The 17,470-nt window shown below is 43.4% G+C and overlaps 1 protein-coding gene across 2 annotated transcripts in view; it reads left to right on the forward strand.

The window, feature by feature from the left end:
• LOC144684882 (ethanolamine kinase 1) overlaps positions 1 to 17,470 on the forward strand; it is a 479,036-nt gene that overhangs the window by 250,927 nt on the left and 210,639 nt on the right. For both annotated transcript variants that reach the window (XM_078549246.1, XM_078549247.1), the window contains one exon: positions 15,650 to 15,798. In XM_078549246.1, the coding sequence (XP_078405372.1) occupies positions 15,650 to 15,798 (149 nt within the window). The remainder of the gene's footprint in view (positions 1 to 15,649; positions 15,799 to 17,470) is intronic.

The raw sequence follows: 17,470 nt of genomic DNA on the forward strand, positions 1-17,470 counted from the left end.
GCGCTGCCATCAGCCACACAGGAGTCAAACATTCACAGATGCAAGGTGAGGATGTCAGGACCGTCCTCACTGTATCTTGTCATCATCCTCCATGAATCTTGCACCTATTAGGGCCTCCCGAGTGCGCCTGCCTCGTCTGCCAGTACGATGGCCTCATCGCTGGCATCCTCGCCTTCCAGGACCTCATCACCCTCATCCCCTTCGATGTCCTCCTTAGCAGAGGATACATGTAGCTCTTCCATCTCCTCCTCAGCCAGGTCCTCCGCCCGTTGCAGCGCTAGGTTGTGGAGTGCACAGCAAGCTACGATGATGCGCAACACCCCCTGTGGACTGTATTGCAGTGCTCAATACAGTACTGCATTGAGTGTGCCAGACCGGTCGAGGCACCAAAACCTCATTTTCAAAATGTCAATTGTTTGCTCCACCAAAGTCCGGTTGCAGCATGAGCCTCGTTGTGCCATCGCTCTGTTGCAGTATGAGGCTGCTGCACAGGCATCATCAGCCACGTCCTTATCCCTGAGGAGCCAATCCTGCAGGCTCTGGAAGATATCAGAGATCTGAGACCTGCTAAGGATGTAGGAGTCATGGACATTCCATGGGAATCGTGCGCAGACCTCTAGGATGTGTTTGTGATGGGCGCAGACCAGCTGAACATTGAGCGAGTAGAAGCCCTTGCGGTTGATGTAGTTGACTGATTGTTGCCTCGGAGATTTAAATGCCATATGAGAGCAGTCGATGGCACCCTGCATCTATGGAAACCTGAGATCTGTGCAAATCCTAGTGCTCTTGCTTCCGTGACCTCCTGAATACACTTGTGCATGAAGGCTTGTGAGATCCTGCACAGGTCACCTTTCGAGCCTTGGAATGAGCCACTGGTGTAAAAATTGAGCGTCACGGTCACTTTTACGGCCACTGGCAGTAGATGCCCTCCATATCCCCGTGGCACCAAATCCTGCAGCAGGTGGCACATGTCACCAACCTAGAAATGCGCAGTCTTCAGTGCCACTGGTCCTCAGTCATCTGCAGTATCAACTATAGACGCTGGTTCTAATGAGGTGCCAGTGAGCAATGGCTCGATGTGGATCTTCAGCTGCATGCGCAGCAGACCCTGCTGCCCTTTCATCTTGAGGGAGGTGCTCCTCCCTCTGCCAAGCCAAGTGCCTCCGCCACACTCTTCTTTTTCTTCCCGGCTCCCTGTAAGACATGAGGCATACTGCCTCCATGATCCTGATGTTTTCCTCCTGCAACATCAAAGAGAGAGAGATGCGTGGGTTAGCATGGGTGTCTCAAGAACCTTTCTTAAGTCTGAAGGTCCCCTCACACATGCTGGAGAGTGCTGGCCACCCCTTGAATGGCCAGTGTGTAGTGCACACATTGGCTGCCCGAAACCCCACCCACCTCCACCCCACTCCACTTGACCGATTGGCGGCAGCTTCAGCCACTGGACTGCATGCTGTGCTCGCAGCTCAGGCTCAGGCATTCTCCTAACCCACGCTGCAAGGCTGCACTGCTAGCTTGAACCATGATGGATATTGGTCCAAACCTAAATAAAAACATTTCAAGGAGCTCTGAGCACCTCGAGCTGTGACTGCACCATGGCCAGCTTTCACAAGGGGATTGTACAACTTGCCCAGTCATTCAATTGCTCTGCTGCCCCCTAAAATGCACATTAATTTGCAGTCTGCGCCCAAGGGGTGAAAAGTTCTGGGGCAGAATTTTACGTTGATACGCGCGCCAGACCCGATCAGACGTGAAATCGCGCGAGATGACGCCGGGTGAACGTCCCGACATCATCCCGTGCTTGTGCGGTATTTCGGTCGGCAGGCACGTGCAAAAGCCGGAAGCGCGCCAGCTGACAAAGAGGGCAATTATACCCATTAGCGGAGCAATTTACTCTGATTTTTCGTGGTCCGCCCAACCTTATGGTTGGCAGACAGGCGAATTGGCCAGGCAGTCTTTACGTTTTTCATGAAACCTCATTATGAAATAAAATAAAAATAAAAATCTGTGGCAGCATTTTTATCATCTATATTTTCAGGTGGCTGATTCTGATGCCTGGACACTTTTTTCCAACTTTTTGAAACTTTATTTAATGGTTTTCTGGCCTGCAGCTCCCTGAGGCAGCTCTCTACCTTCGGGGAGCTTTCTCTCAGCGCTCGCTCCACGCCCGCGTTGACGTCATCACCTGCCCTCTTCCCGCCCCCACCCTGGCAGCGCTGAACTTTTCAGCACGCATTTCACGTTGGCGGGCTGTTAGTTGGCCAGCCAACAAGAAATCACGGTCAGGAGCTGATCACAGTCGGCAGTCCGTTTCCCAGATGATCCCGGGCCCGCCGATTGTGCCCTCCTGCCGAGCTAAAAATTCAGGCCCTGGAGAAATTGGTGGCACTTTCATGCTTTTGCGTGGCTTGAATGGACAGAAAAGCTTCAGAGGCCCAACTCCAAGCATGTCAATGGAGCTGTAGCTGTGGGAGAAAGCTCACTTTTGACGAGTGAGTGGCCGCTTCCCTCATGCCCACCCCCGTGCATGTGCTTGAGTATATCTTTCAGTCCATGGTGCCTTGCCATCCCATCCCCCCCTCCCCTAACCCCCCTCCGCCTCCCCCCAGCCTGACCCACACTGGAGCCCTTGCCCCGGCACCACACTGAAAGGCAGCCAGGAAAAATCGACTCGCCTGCGCTCCCCTGCGAATGTGCGGCGCCTCTTTCTTGCTGTCCTGCAGGCGATGCTCGTGCGCACTGGTGTGCAATCCACCACCACCTTCTCAAGGGCAACTAGGGACAGGCAATAAATGCTGGCCCAGCCAGCAAAGCCCACATCTCATGAGTGAATTTTTTAAAAAATCACCTCCAAGTTCCCCTCGAACTTCAGGATGCCATGTGTACGCCTTCTAAAGGCAGTTGCGAAGCACATCGTTCTGAAGTCACGCCGACCCGGGCGGTAAATTTGACATGCGGGTATGATTCCAGCAAGCTGGGCTTATAATCAGGTGCAAATGTATTAAAATGACGTTTGTGACATGCAGCGGTGGGAAATGCGGCCTGCAATTAATGGGTGGAGCGGATGATTGCAAACTGGTTTCATGACAACGTAAAACTGATTTTGGACCTCCTCACCATATTGTCGTCGTCTCCCGTTCCCCCCACCCCAGTTTCCTCCCCCCCACCCGCCATGTCACCCAACACCAACACGGCCAGAAAATTCCGGCCCTAGACTCTCCTGGTTCCTGAGGTAAGCAAAGTGTACTAACAAAACTTTCAAAGGCTTTGTGAGGATAGTGGCTCCACACAAATTGAGTTGGAACACCATTTTTTTCCATTTGTCATTACTTATTTTCTCCTGGGCACACAATCAAAGTAGCTGTAGTTTGGCACTAATTCCCAGTCTTGCTTAAAGACTATAAGCATGGCTAGCTTGGAAAATGAAACTGCTCCTCAGGAGAGGGTTGCGGTGGAAGCATATTTCTGTGGCAGCAAAGAAAATCTCAGCCTGTGCCTGACCTCTGGCCTGGGTTGACCATGCTTTATATGGACACTGGATGCTAAAACTGCAAACGGTTTCCTCTCCCAGCACTAATATCTCCCATCTTGAGTGCATATAAATTTATCAAATAAGATGAAAGAGAAAGCGCTGTTTTTGATGCACAGAGTCCAAGAGCTATTTTTTAACCACTCCCCAGCCAAATAAGCAATAAATTCCCAGATTGACATGTTTCATTAATTCAAACAGCCTAGTCACCTGCTATCTAGCTGACTACCTTGGGTACTATATCTTGCTGACTGGATATTGCAATTAACTATAGATATTATTATGTTTCCTGTAAAGTACAATTAAGGTCGCATTTTCGTAATATGTTTGTTAGAATTAGTTAAGTTCGGAGAAAATATGTTGCTGTTTTCAGTCCTGGGTTCCTCAAAGGAAAACCAGGCCTGTGCTTCATATACTTTTAAAATGATAATCGGGCCTGAATTTGATGGAATCTTGAACGTAGTGTATATCCTTTATTATATGGTGAAGAAATTCCAGGAGGTTATTATATGATTGAATCATGCACTACTTACACTATTTGCTGGGACTTCTGAGTTGCTCCACAGACACCCTCACCAAGAATATTAAACAGCTAATTACCACAACTCTGCTTCTGTATCAATTAATATTTATTCAGCACATGCGCTAAGCATGGACCCAACTGGCAATGAAATAAGACTACGGATCTTGCACAGTTTGGGAGACAAGTTTATGCACAAGGGTCTCGTCTTAACCTGATTGATCTATTTATACGATTTCAGTACAAACTCATCAAATCAAATTGAAGCCACCCTGGATGTTCTGTCTGTACAGAATGAGACCCATGTCCATCTTATTAGATCAGAGCCATTGCCCCTAAATGCATTGTTCCATTTTATTCAAATGCTGGTATCTTAGGTACGTATCAGATTTTGGCCATCATTCCTATGTATCCCACAAAAACCATAAACTCCAAACTTTTAATGGGGGCATTTTCCAGTATTTAATCATGCAGTGTTTAATCACAAGTTCATAGGCTACTTGCAACTCACCATTGTTCACTTCATTCACTTAAGGGGATACTGGAATAAAGAAAAATCTGCAGCATATAAGTGCTTGTGCTTCAGACACTTAATAGGATTTTGGGGAACAGTTATACTCCACGAGAACAACCGAACCTGGGGCTGTAATCAGCCAGAATTTATTTAGAAACTTCCATAAAGTTTCCTCATTTCCTGCCGGAATTTCTGGAGCATTCTGTGACTGAAGTAATTATCCAAACAGCTTTCATCAAAAATAACTATTAACATCTCCGGTGACTTCAGTGAGAGACCCTCAGCTTGTTCTGGTGGTCTGAAATGTGAAACAGTGTGAAGATTACCATCCAAATGTTTAGCATGTTAGCATGAGATTCCTTTGCCTGATATTTTAACAGAGGCATTGAGTCATTTATTTCAAACTGGTTAAAGCCTGCATTAAAGTAGACCCACAGAATTTTATTAGAACATGTTAAGTTGTTTGTACGCGGGTTTCATTTGCAACACCATTTGAAGATATGTTAACTTGCAGATTGATGATGCTACTACCTCTTCCTGTTTCTCTATTTAAGGACTAAAACACAACTTAGAGAGGTGACTTCTTATTTTCACTAGTTAAAATGAAGATTGTGAATTCTCCTGCAAATTCTGTTTTTTGGCCGCAATATTTAATTTCATACCATATATCAAGTTTACAGTTTTGATTCAAAGGGTTGCGTGTATAATCCCTATAAAATTAGCGGAATGTGCAAGATCTTTTCTTCCTTCTAGTGACTTTGGTTGACATTATTCAGACATCTGTATATAATACTTCTAAAAATGTTTGTTCCAAATATAAATATTGAAAGCATTTAAAGTTTTAAATTGCTGTCTGATATTTTTGCTTAAAGGGGAAAGACATAAAAAGTAATGAGGATAACAAGGTGAGGGAACAAAGCTACCACAGTAGGGCATATTTTATTGTGTGTTAAAAGTGAGCATTTAACACCAGTGTGATCCTTTGATTCAATTGCCATTGGAAAAAAAGGAAAAAAATATATAAGGATAGTAAAATAATTGTAAACCTGAATGTAACATAATAAACTTCTACCTGCTGTATCCAAGTTAGCAGATTACATTGTAACTAATTTTAATGGAATTTGAAACGATATATTTTACGAACGATAGATCCTTTATCGTTGTGTTTATTTGAGATCCCTACGCCTGTAAAACTGAGGCATGTGGGGGTGAAGAGCGGTAATTTCATATTTTTCAACTTGTTTCTTTGTATTCAGTTTTTTCCTCTCCACTTCTGCAGATGCTGCTGGTAGGATTCAGCTTCATGGCTCAAGTGGTAAGGAAACCAGCCTGTTCATGACAGCGACTGCCCCAACTTTCATTTCCATTGATTTGAATGGAAATGAAAATCAAGTGGTTCCTGCTCACTACATAAGTGCTGAAGATGTAGACGTCCCCCACTGACAGTTGTCCAAGTATGGTTTCACTATCGTCCCAGAAGAAGAGGAGGCTGACTATTCAGTAATGGGGGAACCACACGCACCTAACACATTACTCTACTCAGCAACTAGTGGCTGTCCCTAGATAGTGATGAGGAACAAAAACAGGAGCTTTTTTTTAAATGTCTTCCCTCACCTGTTGGTTTTGCAGAGAGTCACAGTACAAACTACCAATAGCTCAGCACAACCCAGAGATAAAACCTGGCACCTTCTTGGCTTGTCTGCCTTCAAATTATTCAGGAATCTGTGACCAATGTTGTTAGCAAGGGTCAGATTTCTTGTTTAGTCAGTGATTTCTGTGTATATGTGCAGATTGCTATTCCTTTTCTAATGCTGTAGCAGTTTCATCCAAAAAAAAATCCTGAAATAAGTTGCACAAAATATATATTGGGAGCAAACAAGCGTGTAATTGGTTGCAAACTGTTTCTCTCATTCTGAAAGAGCTACCTGTGAACATCAATCCCATGACTTTCATTTATTTAGTTTTACGTTTCTGTCTTTGAAACCAACTTGATGTTATACAAGTTTTAACAGGAATTTAAGAGGAAATAATGCATGGATGGAAGAATTTTCGTAAGCAACTTAACCTGGTTGATATTGCCTTAACAAGCTATGTTGAAATACATCACTGATCTATTTTAGCATGCTGGAAATTAGCCTTAGAATTAAAAGAATATTTCCAAACTGCATAAAATTCAATTTTATATTGAACTCAGCAGATAAATCCAGGACACTGTTTTCAGTTAAAGCATGACTGCAGGACAAAGACATGTAAGTACAAACATGATGGGTGTCAGGAAATACTTGTTTATACACAAAGGAGCAAATAACGGCTATGGTTTTCAAGATAGGGCAATGCAGGCAAAAAGTCTGCTGACTTTCATGAGAAAGGTAGTAGCTTTCTTTGAAATAATAAACTAGATTGCCCGAAATGCTACCCTCATCCACAATTATCTCAGTTACTTTGATCATAACAAGCAACAGCTCCAGTTCCTGACTTTGGTGCAGTGCTTTAGAACAGGGAAAGGAATAGAGCTCGAATGTGCTCATTAAAAAAGAAAAGAGATTTCCTTCGCACAGCACAGTTATATACTGACATTGCACTGTTTGATACATTTTACAGAAATACTTCCTCCGACGAGTTGTGAATTTGATCCAATATTTTGTGATTGTCAATTTGAAATATGTTTGTAATGCTGTTTAACCTTTAAGACAGTGGTCGCACTTACCTGAGTTATAAATTGTGGTACAAGTCCAAATTCAGGACTTGAGTAGACAATCTAGACTCTGTTCTCTCAGGTGAACATATAAGATCCTATTGGCACTATTGGCAGAAGAGCAAGGACATTTCTCAAGTATCTTGGCCAACATTCATCCCTCAACCAATGTCATTAATAACAGATTATTTTGTTATTTATCTCACTGCTGTTTCTGTGCAAATTGACTGCCATATTTTCCTACATTACAACAGTGACTATACTTCAAATGTACTTAATTATCTGGGAAGCATTTTGGAACATCCTGAGCTTGGGAAAAGGCACTATATAAATAAAAGTTTGTTCTTTGTTCTCTGGATTGTAACCTAGAGGTAAAACTGTGCTCATCTTTCTTTCATTAAAGTTCTGCACCAATCATTTGCAATTTATAACAATGGCATTCATAAAGGTGAATTTAGAAGTACACAAAATGTTCTCGATACATAATATTACCAAAGGTTAAATAATGTGAAAACTGAAAACCCTTCAATTTTGGGGGGAAGTTCAGTCCACACCTGAAAAGTACAAACAGGGTATGGCAGGATTCCTGTGACTATCTGGTAGATATGTAACCTGGGGTGTTTAACTGTCCACCTGCTTGCTTTCCACCAGGCAAGTAGGATTAACAGGCCCCCAGAACCCCTCTCTTCCCACTATCTATTATTGTCTGGGCTCACATGTAAAGAGTACTTATAGCAAGCCATGGCTGTATCTTTCCTAGGAACCAGAATATCTAAACTAAATGAAAACAGAAAATGTTGGAAATACTGAACAGCTCAGGCAGCATCTGTGCAGAGAAACCAACTTAATGTCCCCAATTTTAATTTGGTGATGCATTGGAAGGGGGAGTCGGAGCCCATTGCACAAGAGAAACCAGGTGCAGCAAGTCTGTCAGTGGATTTTTAAAAAATTATTCTTTCATAGGATGTGGATATTGCTGGTAAAGTCAGCACTTGTTTCCCATCTCTAATTGCCCTTGAACTGAGTGGCTTACTAGGTTATTTCAGAGGGCAGTTAAGAGTCAGCTACATTACTGTGGATCTGGGGTCACATGTAGGCCAGACCAGCTAAGGATGGTAGTTTCCTTCCCTAAATGACATCAGTGAAGCAGATGGGTTTTTACCACAATCAATGATGTAGTATGACGCACTGTGGTGTCTCAACAATGAGGTGTTGAGACTTGTATATTTAAACATGAATCTTTTATTGTTAACTTTTAACTATTTGCAGATCCAGGGCACGGTCATGTATGGCGCCGTTGTCTCCATTCAGCTGGTTCCAGAGTGTTCTTTCTAGACTGTTCTCTCAGTTTATTACCATGTGACTCTATGCATCATACCGTGGGTGGGATTATTCTTCAGTCCCACATTAACCCTTGTTCTGCCGAGCACCTTTACATTACAATGGCATGGAAGCAATACAACATCCCCCTTTCTTTGCCAAAGAAAATTTTCCTCTCTTCCAGTGGAGTATTACAATACTTTACTTGATATCCCTTTTCCCCACACCTGAAGTCCCTGACTTTACAAATTCAGATGGTCCTGAGGCTTAATAGTTCTTCCACACTTTAGTCTGCCATGTTTTGAGGACTGGTAGCAATACCCTGTGTTTCTGGTACTTGGCTATCTCCATTTGATTGGCTTTTTGTGCTCCTTCGACTTGCGTTTCTCTTTATTAATAACTCATCTGCTTCCTTCAGACACTGTGGGTTTGTCTTGCTCCTTCTGAGGGGAATTCGCACTTTGTTCATTCCTAGGGTGGACTTGAATTTTCTTTTTCCGTGGTGTCCGCCAATGTTCTTGCTGGATGTATACGCTACGCAAATCGAACCCTCTTTTCCACTTGCTTCACTATTCCAGCCAAACACGTGCTTGCTGTTGTATTTTAGGGTCTCTTGTTGCCCTCAGCAGAGTTGCTCTTTCTCATCCAATTTTCTGTCCATGGCTGTTTCCTTTTCTTGTGGTTATAGCTTTAAATTGCATTACCATTTTAAGACTGTCAAGTGCAGTAGCCGTTTTTCTACTCAGGCAGGCCCGGCAGCTTGACGGTTCTGTCTCTGTGTTTTTCCTGTGCTTTTCCGATTTTGGCGAGACTTCCAGTGATCGTGGGCCTGTATTCTTTCAAACTCTAAACTTTCAAAGTAGGGGCAGTTATTTTCTTTGGGATTCCTTCCTTTTCTCTTTTACCTCTGCAGGTCCTGTTTTGGAACTTTGGGGGCAGTCTGCAGCCATCAGCCCTGTCTCTGTGTTTTTCCATGCTTTTTCGAGATCTCCGTGATTATGGGCCTTCCTTTTAAACTTTCTAAACTGCAGAAATTTTCTCTTCTGGGCTGTTCTTTCTTTTTTTTTGTTGACTCTGCAGGTCGTTTTGATGTTGGACGTCACATGCTTTGAGAATTTTGGCGGGCTTGTGGTCTGATCGGGGCCCATTTTTGTTAAACTTAAAAGCCGCAGCGTTTCTGTGTGCTTTGTCTGCATTTTCTGTTTTGAAACTGTCAGAGCAGCAGTGATCCTTTTTTTTAAATATGACCTGCAGTTTTTCCTCCTAAACCTTTGATTCTGCCAGCCGATTTTTATATATGTTTTTTTACTTGTAGCTGTCTTCCAGCTTCTCTAAGGACGCTGAGCCCTTGGGACCATTACCTATCCTAAAATGTAAGTACAGTTTCTTTTTTATAATTTTTGTTCACTGTATCGTGAACTGTCTAGTATTCTTCAGACTGCGTCATTCAGAGTCTTGCAATTTTTGCATTTTTGCTCACCCGCCTTTGCAACCTGACCAGTTTTTTTTTTCTCTCCTTTTACCCTGCATCACTCTGCATCATGCAATAAGCTTCCGCTCACTCTGGTGGATTCCTCAACTTCTAAGGCTGTAGCGAAGCTTCTTCAGCTTCTTCTTCAAGTTTTCCTTCTTAGCTGCATGTCTGTATGGCTAGGCTTCGGTTGCTTTTAATTCCTCATACCTTGGAATGCTGCTCTGGGTTCATGCATTCAGCTGCCACCTTTCATATCACCATGGATCAGCATGTCGGATTAGGGTAACATCTCTGTTGTGATATCTTGTAGAAGCGATCACCACTGCCGACCGTGTTGTACTATGCTGATCTCCCACCGCTGTCAACCATGTTGTAATGTGGTGCGCGGTGGTGCCTCATTGATGAGATCCTGCAGAGTTGTGTGATTAAACATGAGCCCTTTACTGTTAACCTTTAACTATTTACAGATCCAAGGTAGGATCATGCATGGTGCTGTTACCTTCATGAAGGCTGGTTCCAAAGTGTTTTTTCTAGACTCTTCTCTCAGTCTATTACCAAGTGACCCTATGAATCATACTGTGGTGGGGCTATTCTCCAGTCCCAAGTTAACTCTTGCTCTGCTGACCACCTTTACATTACACTGGTATGCTGGCACATACAACATCATACAAAAATTGACGATAGCCTCATGGGCACAATTACTGAGACTAGCTTTCAACTCCAATTCCAATTGCCTCAGCCATCTCATTATCATTTTATTTCTGGGTTTCCCATGTCAGGGCATGATGGGGACCTGCAGGACATGATCTCAACTCCAGTATTTAAAGGGACAATGTAAGTGTGCAAGTTGATGGAGTTGGAGTTGGGAAGAAAAGAGAAGGGATGGCAGAATGGATTTCAAATGGGCAAAGGTTGTGCTGCATTTCAGTGATGCCTTCCTGGATGTGCTGCTGGGGGCTATGAGGAGTCAGAGATATACACTCTTTATTGATGGGAGGAGGATCCACAGCAGAGGTTGCAAAGAAAGTTAACTGCATTCTCTGGTTCCATGTTCCTGGATTCAGTGTCGAAAGTGCTTTAATAACAAAAGCATGTCAAGAAAGGTGAGTGTGGGATTTTCATTTACATCCTACAGTGCATGATACCTCAATCCCTCACTCTTAATCCATAATATCATTCTTCACATACTTGCAGGTGCACTGCGCTTTACTTTATTCATTGATAGGGGCATCACTGGCTAGGCCAGCATTTATTTCTCATCCTTAATTGCCCGTAAATACCCAGAGGGCATTTAAGAGTCAACCACATTGCTGTGGGTCTGGAGTCACATGTAGGCCAGACCAGGTAAGAACACCAGATTTCCTTCTCTAAAGGGCATTAGTGCATTAGATGGGTTTTTACAATCGTCATCAGACTTTTAATTCCAGATTTTTATTGAATTCAAGTTTCACCACATGCCATGGTGGGATTTGAACCTGGCTCCTCAGAGCATTACCCTAGGTCTCTGGAATACTAGTCAGTGACAATGCCACAATGCCACTGCTTCCTCATGTCCCCATCTATCCATCCACCATTCCCACTCACCTTCAGCCTTATGCTTGAGCAAGCCTCTCCATCATAGTCACTCTCACAAAATGCTCTCCATCCATTGGGTAAATACATGTCATTACACTCAATCACAGGTCTGTTCTTTCCCACCCTGCAAGAGGAGAGAGCACCGAAAAACGGGGAGAGAACTGAAAGGGACCCTCCAAACATCTTGCAATTGACAGGCACAGAGGAAGAAATGCTGTTTACCAATGGATCTTCAATGTCCCTTACTGCTTTAGCAAGATGGCGAGCTTCCTACTACATAGTAACACAATTCAATAAAAGCCACCCGCATGTCACACCATACTCAATTATGTTGACTTGCAATGCAATATGATCATCTGCATAATGATAACTTGCAAATTATCCTTAGACAAAAGCAAAATACTGCGGACACTCTGAAGAAGAGTCATATGTTTTACTCCCCACAGATGCTGTTAGACCTGCTGAGTTTTTCCAGCATTTTCTGTTTTTGTGCAAAATATCCTTACCTGGCCAGGACTGATTCATACCTTTTATTTCCCACAAGGCCATCACTTGTGCAGAAGCAGTTGGTGGAGTTTGCCTGAGAAACATAGAAAATAGGAGCAGGAGTAGGTCATTCAGCCCGTCGAGCCTGCTCCACCATTCAATATGATCTTGGCTGATCCTCTTTCTCAGCACCATACTCGTGCTCTCTCCCCATACCCCTTGACTGATGGTGCACCCTTACAGGACTCATGCTTACCATACATCAGGTCAGATACTCTTTGGTGAAACCAGCAAGGCAAATATTTGTGTTTCCACTTGGTGACTCACACATCACAAATGAGCAAGAGCAAATGATGTAGGCAGAGACAGCAGTGGAAAGTCCGTATCACAGAGTGGAGCTCTCTCCCAGCTCTGCTTAGCTGGACATAGATGTTGCACCTTATGGACAAGTTACTTTGAGCACCTCCTGACTCCCCAAAGCCTGTTCATAAGGCACATCGGGAGCATGATGGAATACTCTTCACTTGCCTGGATGAGAGCAGTTCCCACAACACTCAAGATGTTTGGCACCATCCAGGACAAAGTTTGATCGGCACCCCATCCGCCACCTTAAACATTCACTCCCTCCATCACCAGCAAAGTGGCAGCAGTGTGCACCATCTACAAGATGCATTGCAGCAACTCGCCCAAGCTCTTTTTGGGCTGCAACATCTGTGCAGTAGACGGAGACCTGCACCTATGGGGACTCTGCCAGAGCTGCAAAGTCGAGTTCCCACTTATTCTGACTGGCAGCATCCGCTATGGCAAAAAACTGCATCAGTGGTCTCTTATCCATGAGCAGGGCTAACTGGGAGATCCCACATGTCTGCAGCAGAGCCCTGAAAGGGTCTGAGAGGCAAAAAAGTTGGGTTGGTGGTGGTGACTTTGGCAGTCACTGACAATGCATGACCACCCAAACCAGCAGGAGGCAGATGTCCTTCTAAGAGGCTGCTGATTTCTACAATCACCTGATGTGACATCCTAGGCTTCCTGAGACACTGATGCTCGTGCACAAGGGAATTGAGCCACTCATGTAGACCCTGTTTTATCATGAATGTCCCTTGTGAGCTGCGCCTCTCTGCTGCTCCCCTCACTGCTGGACCCCTCTCTGCTGGTCCTCTCTCTGTGAGTATTTAAACATGCTGCTGCAAGTATGGTTGCTGGCCATCTTGGTCTTCGTCTGAGGTCTAATCTTAGGCAGCATATGTGGCATTCACCCTGAACAAGCTTCAAAAGTATAGAAAGTAGCCCCTCAGCAAGAGTACTGTGAACAAACCTGCCACTGACAGGCAGGAAAGTAGTTGTCGCATTTATTGGCATCTTCACTTGAGCATTTTTTTTATTCTTTGACAGGGTGTCAGCATCGCTGGCTAGGCCAGCATTTTTTGCACTTGAGAAGGTAGTGGTGAGCTGCCTTCTTGAACCGCTGCAGTCCACATGGTGTAGGTGCACCTACAGTGCTGTTAGGGAGGGAGTACCAAGTTTTGACCCAGCGACAGTGAAGGAGCAGTGATATATTTCCAAGTCAGGAAGGTGTGTGGCTTGTAAGGGAACTTGCAGTTGGTGGTGTTCCCGTGCATCTGCTGCCCTTGTCCTTCTAGCTGGTACAGGTTGCCAGTTTGGAAGGTGCTGTTGAAGGAGCCTTGGCGAGTCCCTGCAATGCATCTTGTAGATGGTACACACTGCTGCCACTGCGCATCAGTGGTGCAGGGAGTGAATGTTGAAGGTGGTGGATAGGGTGCAAATCAAGTGGGCTACTTTTTCCTGGATGGTGTCAAGCTTCTTGAGTGTTGTGGGAGCCGCACTTATCCAGGCATGTGGAGAGTATTCCATCCCACTCCTGACTTGTGCCTTGTAGATGGTGCACAAGCTTTGGGGAGTCAGAAGGTAAGCTACTCACTGCAGAATTCTTAGCCTCTGATCTGCACTTGTAGCCACAGCATTTATATGGCTAGTCCAGTTCACTTTCTGGTCACTGGTAACCCCCAGGATGTTGATAGCGGGGATTCAACAATGTTAATGCCATCGAACATCAAGAGGAGATGGTTAGATGCCCTCTTGTTGGAGATTGCTTCAGCCCCCTCAGCAGCAGCTGTGTACTCGTCTTGTTTTCACTAGTAAGTTTCAGGAAACCCGGGAAATTGGTGGACCCAATATCGAACTGAGAACAATGTGTCAACATCGCTGTTATTGAGCAATTAACATTTGAAAATTGACAACTTGCATCCCAGAGGGGTTTGCTCGCACACAGCCTAACATGCTGAAGTGAAATGCGGAATCAGCTGGTTTGATGCAGCTTTCCCATTATTGGTTTTAACCCCTCGCCCACACCCAAACCCACATGCTCTTCTAGATTAAAATGTAGTCTAGCGTTTCAGGTCGATGACTTTTCATCAGTCCTGAAACATTAACTCTGTTTCTCTCTCCATAGATGCTGCCTGTCTTTCTGTTTTTGTTATAATCATGGTGTTATGGAGTGAACCATTGCCAGCAATTATCTTCTTTATCAATCATGCCAAGATGGTCAAGTGTGCAACACTATGTTACAGGATGAGGGCCTATAGCACAAACTGTGTCAAAAAATGCAAATACATTTATGTACACCCAGCTGGCGGTGGGAACTGCCTGTAGGGGCACCAGCTAGCTGGATTTCCTTGTTGTTCAGAAACATCGTACATCAGCAATGTGCACCCATGTTTCCACATGGCCTCAATTGCTAAGATAACACCTGAGGAGGCTGCCAATATTGTGTGCGATCGTTTAACCAGAATTGCAATTGCGGAACTGTGCAATCTAAACTCCACCACGATGTTGGGTTTAAAGTGCAGATTTGCCACTGATTTCAGCAGTGCTGTTGAGAGTAAATTTGTATTATAAGTGGGACACGAGAGACCTCACATAACATGTCAGGAAGGACCAGTGAATCAAAAATATATTTGCCAGGATGTTATGGAAAAGTAAGTTATTGTAAATTATGTAGACTATTATACAGTCACTGTACAGTATTAAATAGATAGTAACACTGATAGATATGGATACATTCCACACAGAGGGTAATACAGCTGCCATATATATGAATGAATAGCTGTATAACTATTTTGCTACTGAAGAGCAATTACAATAACAAATAAATACAGGCACTAAACCAAGAGAAAGAAGAAAATTGACCATTGAGCTGACTGAGGCAGATGAAATGAAATCCAGTTCCTTCCACACTGGACTGCGATGTCTTGTAACCATTGTAAAACCATCAGGAATTGGCATAGCATTTTCAATACAGAAAAACACTACCAAAAATGACTGTATATTTTTTGTTTCCTGCATGCTAATGAATGTATGATTCGAATACTTGATTTAGTAAGAGATATTCTGATTGGAAAATGTAAGTTAGCTTATTCCTGAAATGTTTTATGCAGTGCTGTCCAGCAACTGTCACTCTAGAGTTTTTCCATTTTGTTTTGCGCTTGACTGTATGTATGTATGTATTTTATCCCCAGTTCCGTGGAAATGAATGGTGTGCCAACTCTTGACATTCTTGTCAGTGAAATTGAAAGACTCAAAGAACACCTTTCCCAAGTTAAATCCCCAGTGGTCCTGTGTCATAATGATCTACTATGTAAGAATATAATCTACATTGAAACACAAGGTAGAGTGAAAATTATTATATAAGAATAATAATATTGTATTAATATAGTGCCTTATTATGTCAAGCTGTCTCAAAGTACTACATACACCGCATTATTTTTGAAGAACCATGGCTAGCTAAAGAAAATAATTTTAAAGCTAGACTTGGCAGGTTTTAAAGTTTTAATTTTGCTAAGTAATACCTGAAATATAAACAGATGAACATGGGTTCTGTTATAGAAAGAAAAGGAAAAGATATTAGCTGTAAAACACAGTTTTGCTGCTATGGGTGCTTCTTTGGTTCCACACTTCTGGTGTGGGCTGTACCAGATGCCATCTTGGGTAAGGCATTCATGTGGGCACAGGGAGCATGTTCCAGAAGTAGGCTTAAAGTGGTGCTAGACTGCACGAACTTGGCAACCCCTGCTGATGCCTACAATCACTCAACAGTGCATTTAATGCTGGGTTGCATGATACAATAATTCAAATGAGTAGTCGAAGTGTGCGGGCTAACTGCATGGGTAGCAACAGGTATGGGGTAATCGTTAATCGTGATGCCCAGACCTGCTTTCAGGGGCTTTTCAATTTTGCCTCCATTAAGTTTTTATGGTATTTACTGGATTAAGTTTTTTGATGAGGTAACAGAGAGGCTGGATGAGGGATGTGCGGTGATGGTATGTATTTGGACCTTCAAAAATGTTTGATAAAGTAGCACATATTAGGCTTGTAAGTAAATTGGAGCCCATAGGTTCAATGGGGCTGTAGCAGCCTGGATGCAAAATTGGTTAAGGACGGAAAACAGAGATTGTCATGAATTGCTGTTATTTGGATGTGACTGATGTATGCAGTGGTGTTCCCCAGAGTTCAGTAATAGTACCACTGTTGTTTTTGATACACATTAATGACTTGCACTTGGGGTACAGGGCACAATTTAAAATTTTTATTTGACATGAAACTTGGAGGTGTAGCAAGCAGTGAGGAGAATAGTACTAGACTTCAAGAGGACATGGACAGGCTGGCGGAATCGGTGGACACATGACAGATGAAATTCAGTGCTGAAAAGTGTGAGGGGATACATTTTGGTTGGAAGAATGAGGAGAAACAATACAAGTTAAATCATACAATTTTAAAGGGGATGAAAGAAGAGAGAAACCTGGGGGGTGTTTATGCAGAAATGTTGGAAGGTGCCAGGTCAGGATGACAAAGGAGTTAGTAAAGCATATGGGATCATGGATTTTATAAATACAGAGTACAAAAGCCAGGAAGTTAAGCTAAACCATACAAAACATAATTCAGTCCCAGCTAGAGTGTCTGTCCACTCCAATCCTGGACACCACCTTTTTGCAAAAATTTCTTTCTGCAGACAGAAACCCTATGAATTCGTAAGAATTTATTTCAACTGAGCAGCTGTGTCTTCAGCTATTTAGGCCCAAAACTGTAGAATTCCGACCGTAAACATTTCTGCCTCTCCACCTCTATTTCTCCGCTATGTTCCTTAAAAGTATCTCTTTAGCCAAGAACCTATCCTAATATCTCCTAATGTGATTTGGCGTACAATGCTTTTTAACAATTCTGTGAAGTACCTTGAGCCGTTTCACTACATTAAAGTTGCTATATAAACAAATGTTCATGTTAAAAGCAATGCTGACGTTTAGCTAGTGTGTTGGTCTTCGTCCTAGTCATGATGGCTTGGG

This window comes from Cetorhinus maximus, chromosome 9, assembly GCF_964194155.1.
Source record: "Cetorhinus maximus chromosome 9, sCetMax3.hap1.1, whole genome shotgun sequence".
NCBI classification, from domain to species: Eukaryota; Metazoa; Chordata; class Chondrichthyes; order Lamniformes; family Cetorhinidae; genus Cetorhinus; species Cetorhinus maximus.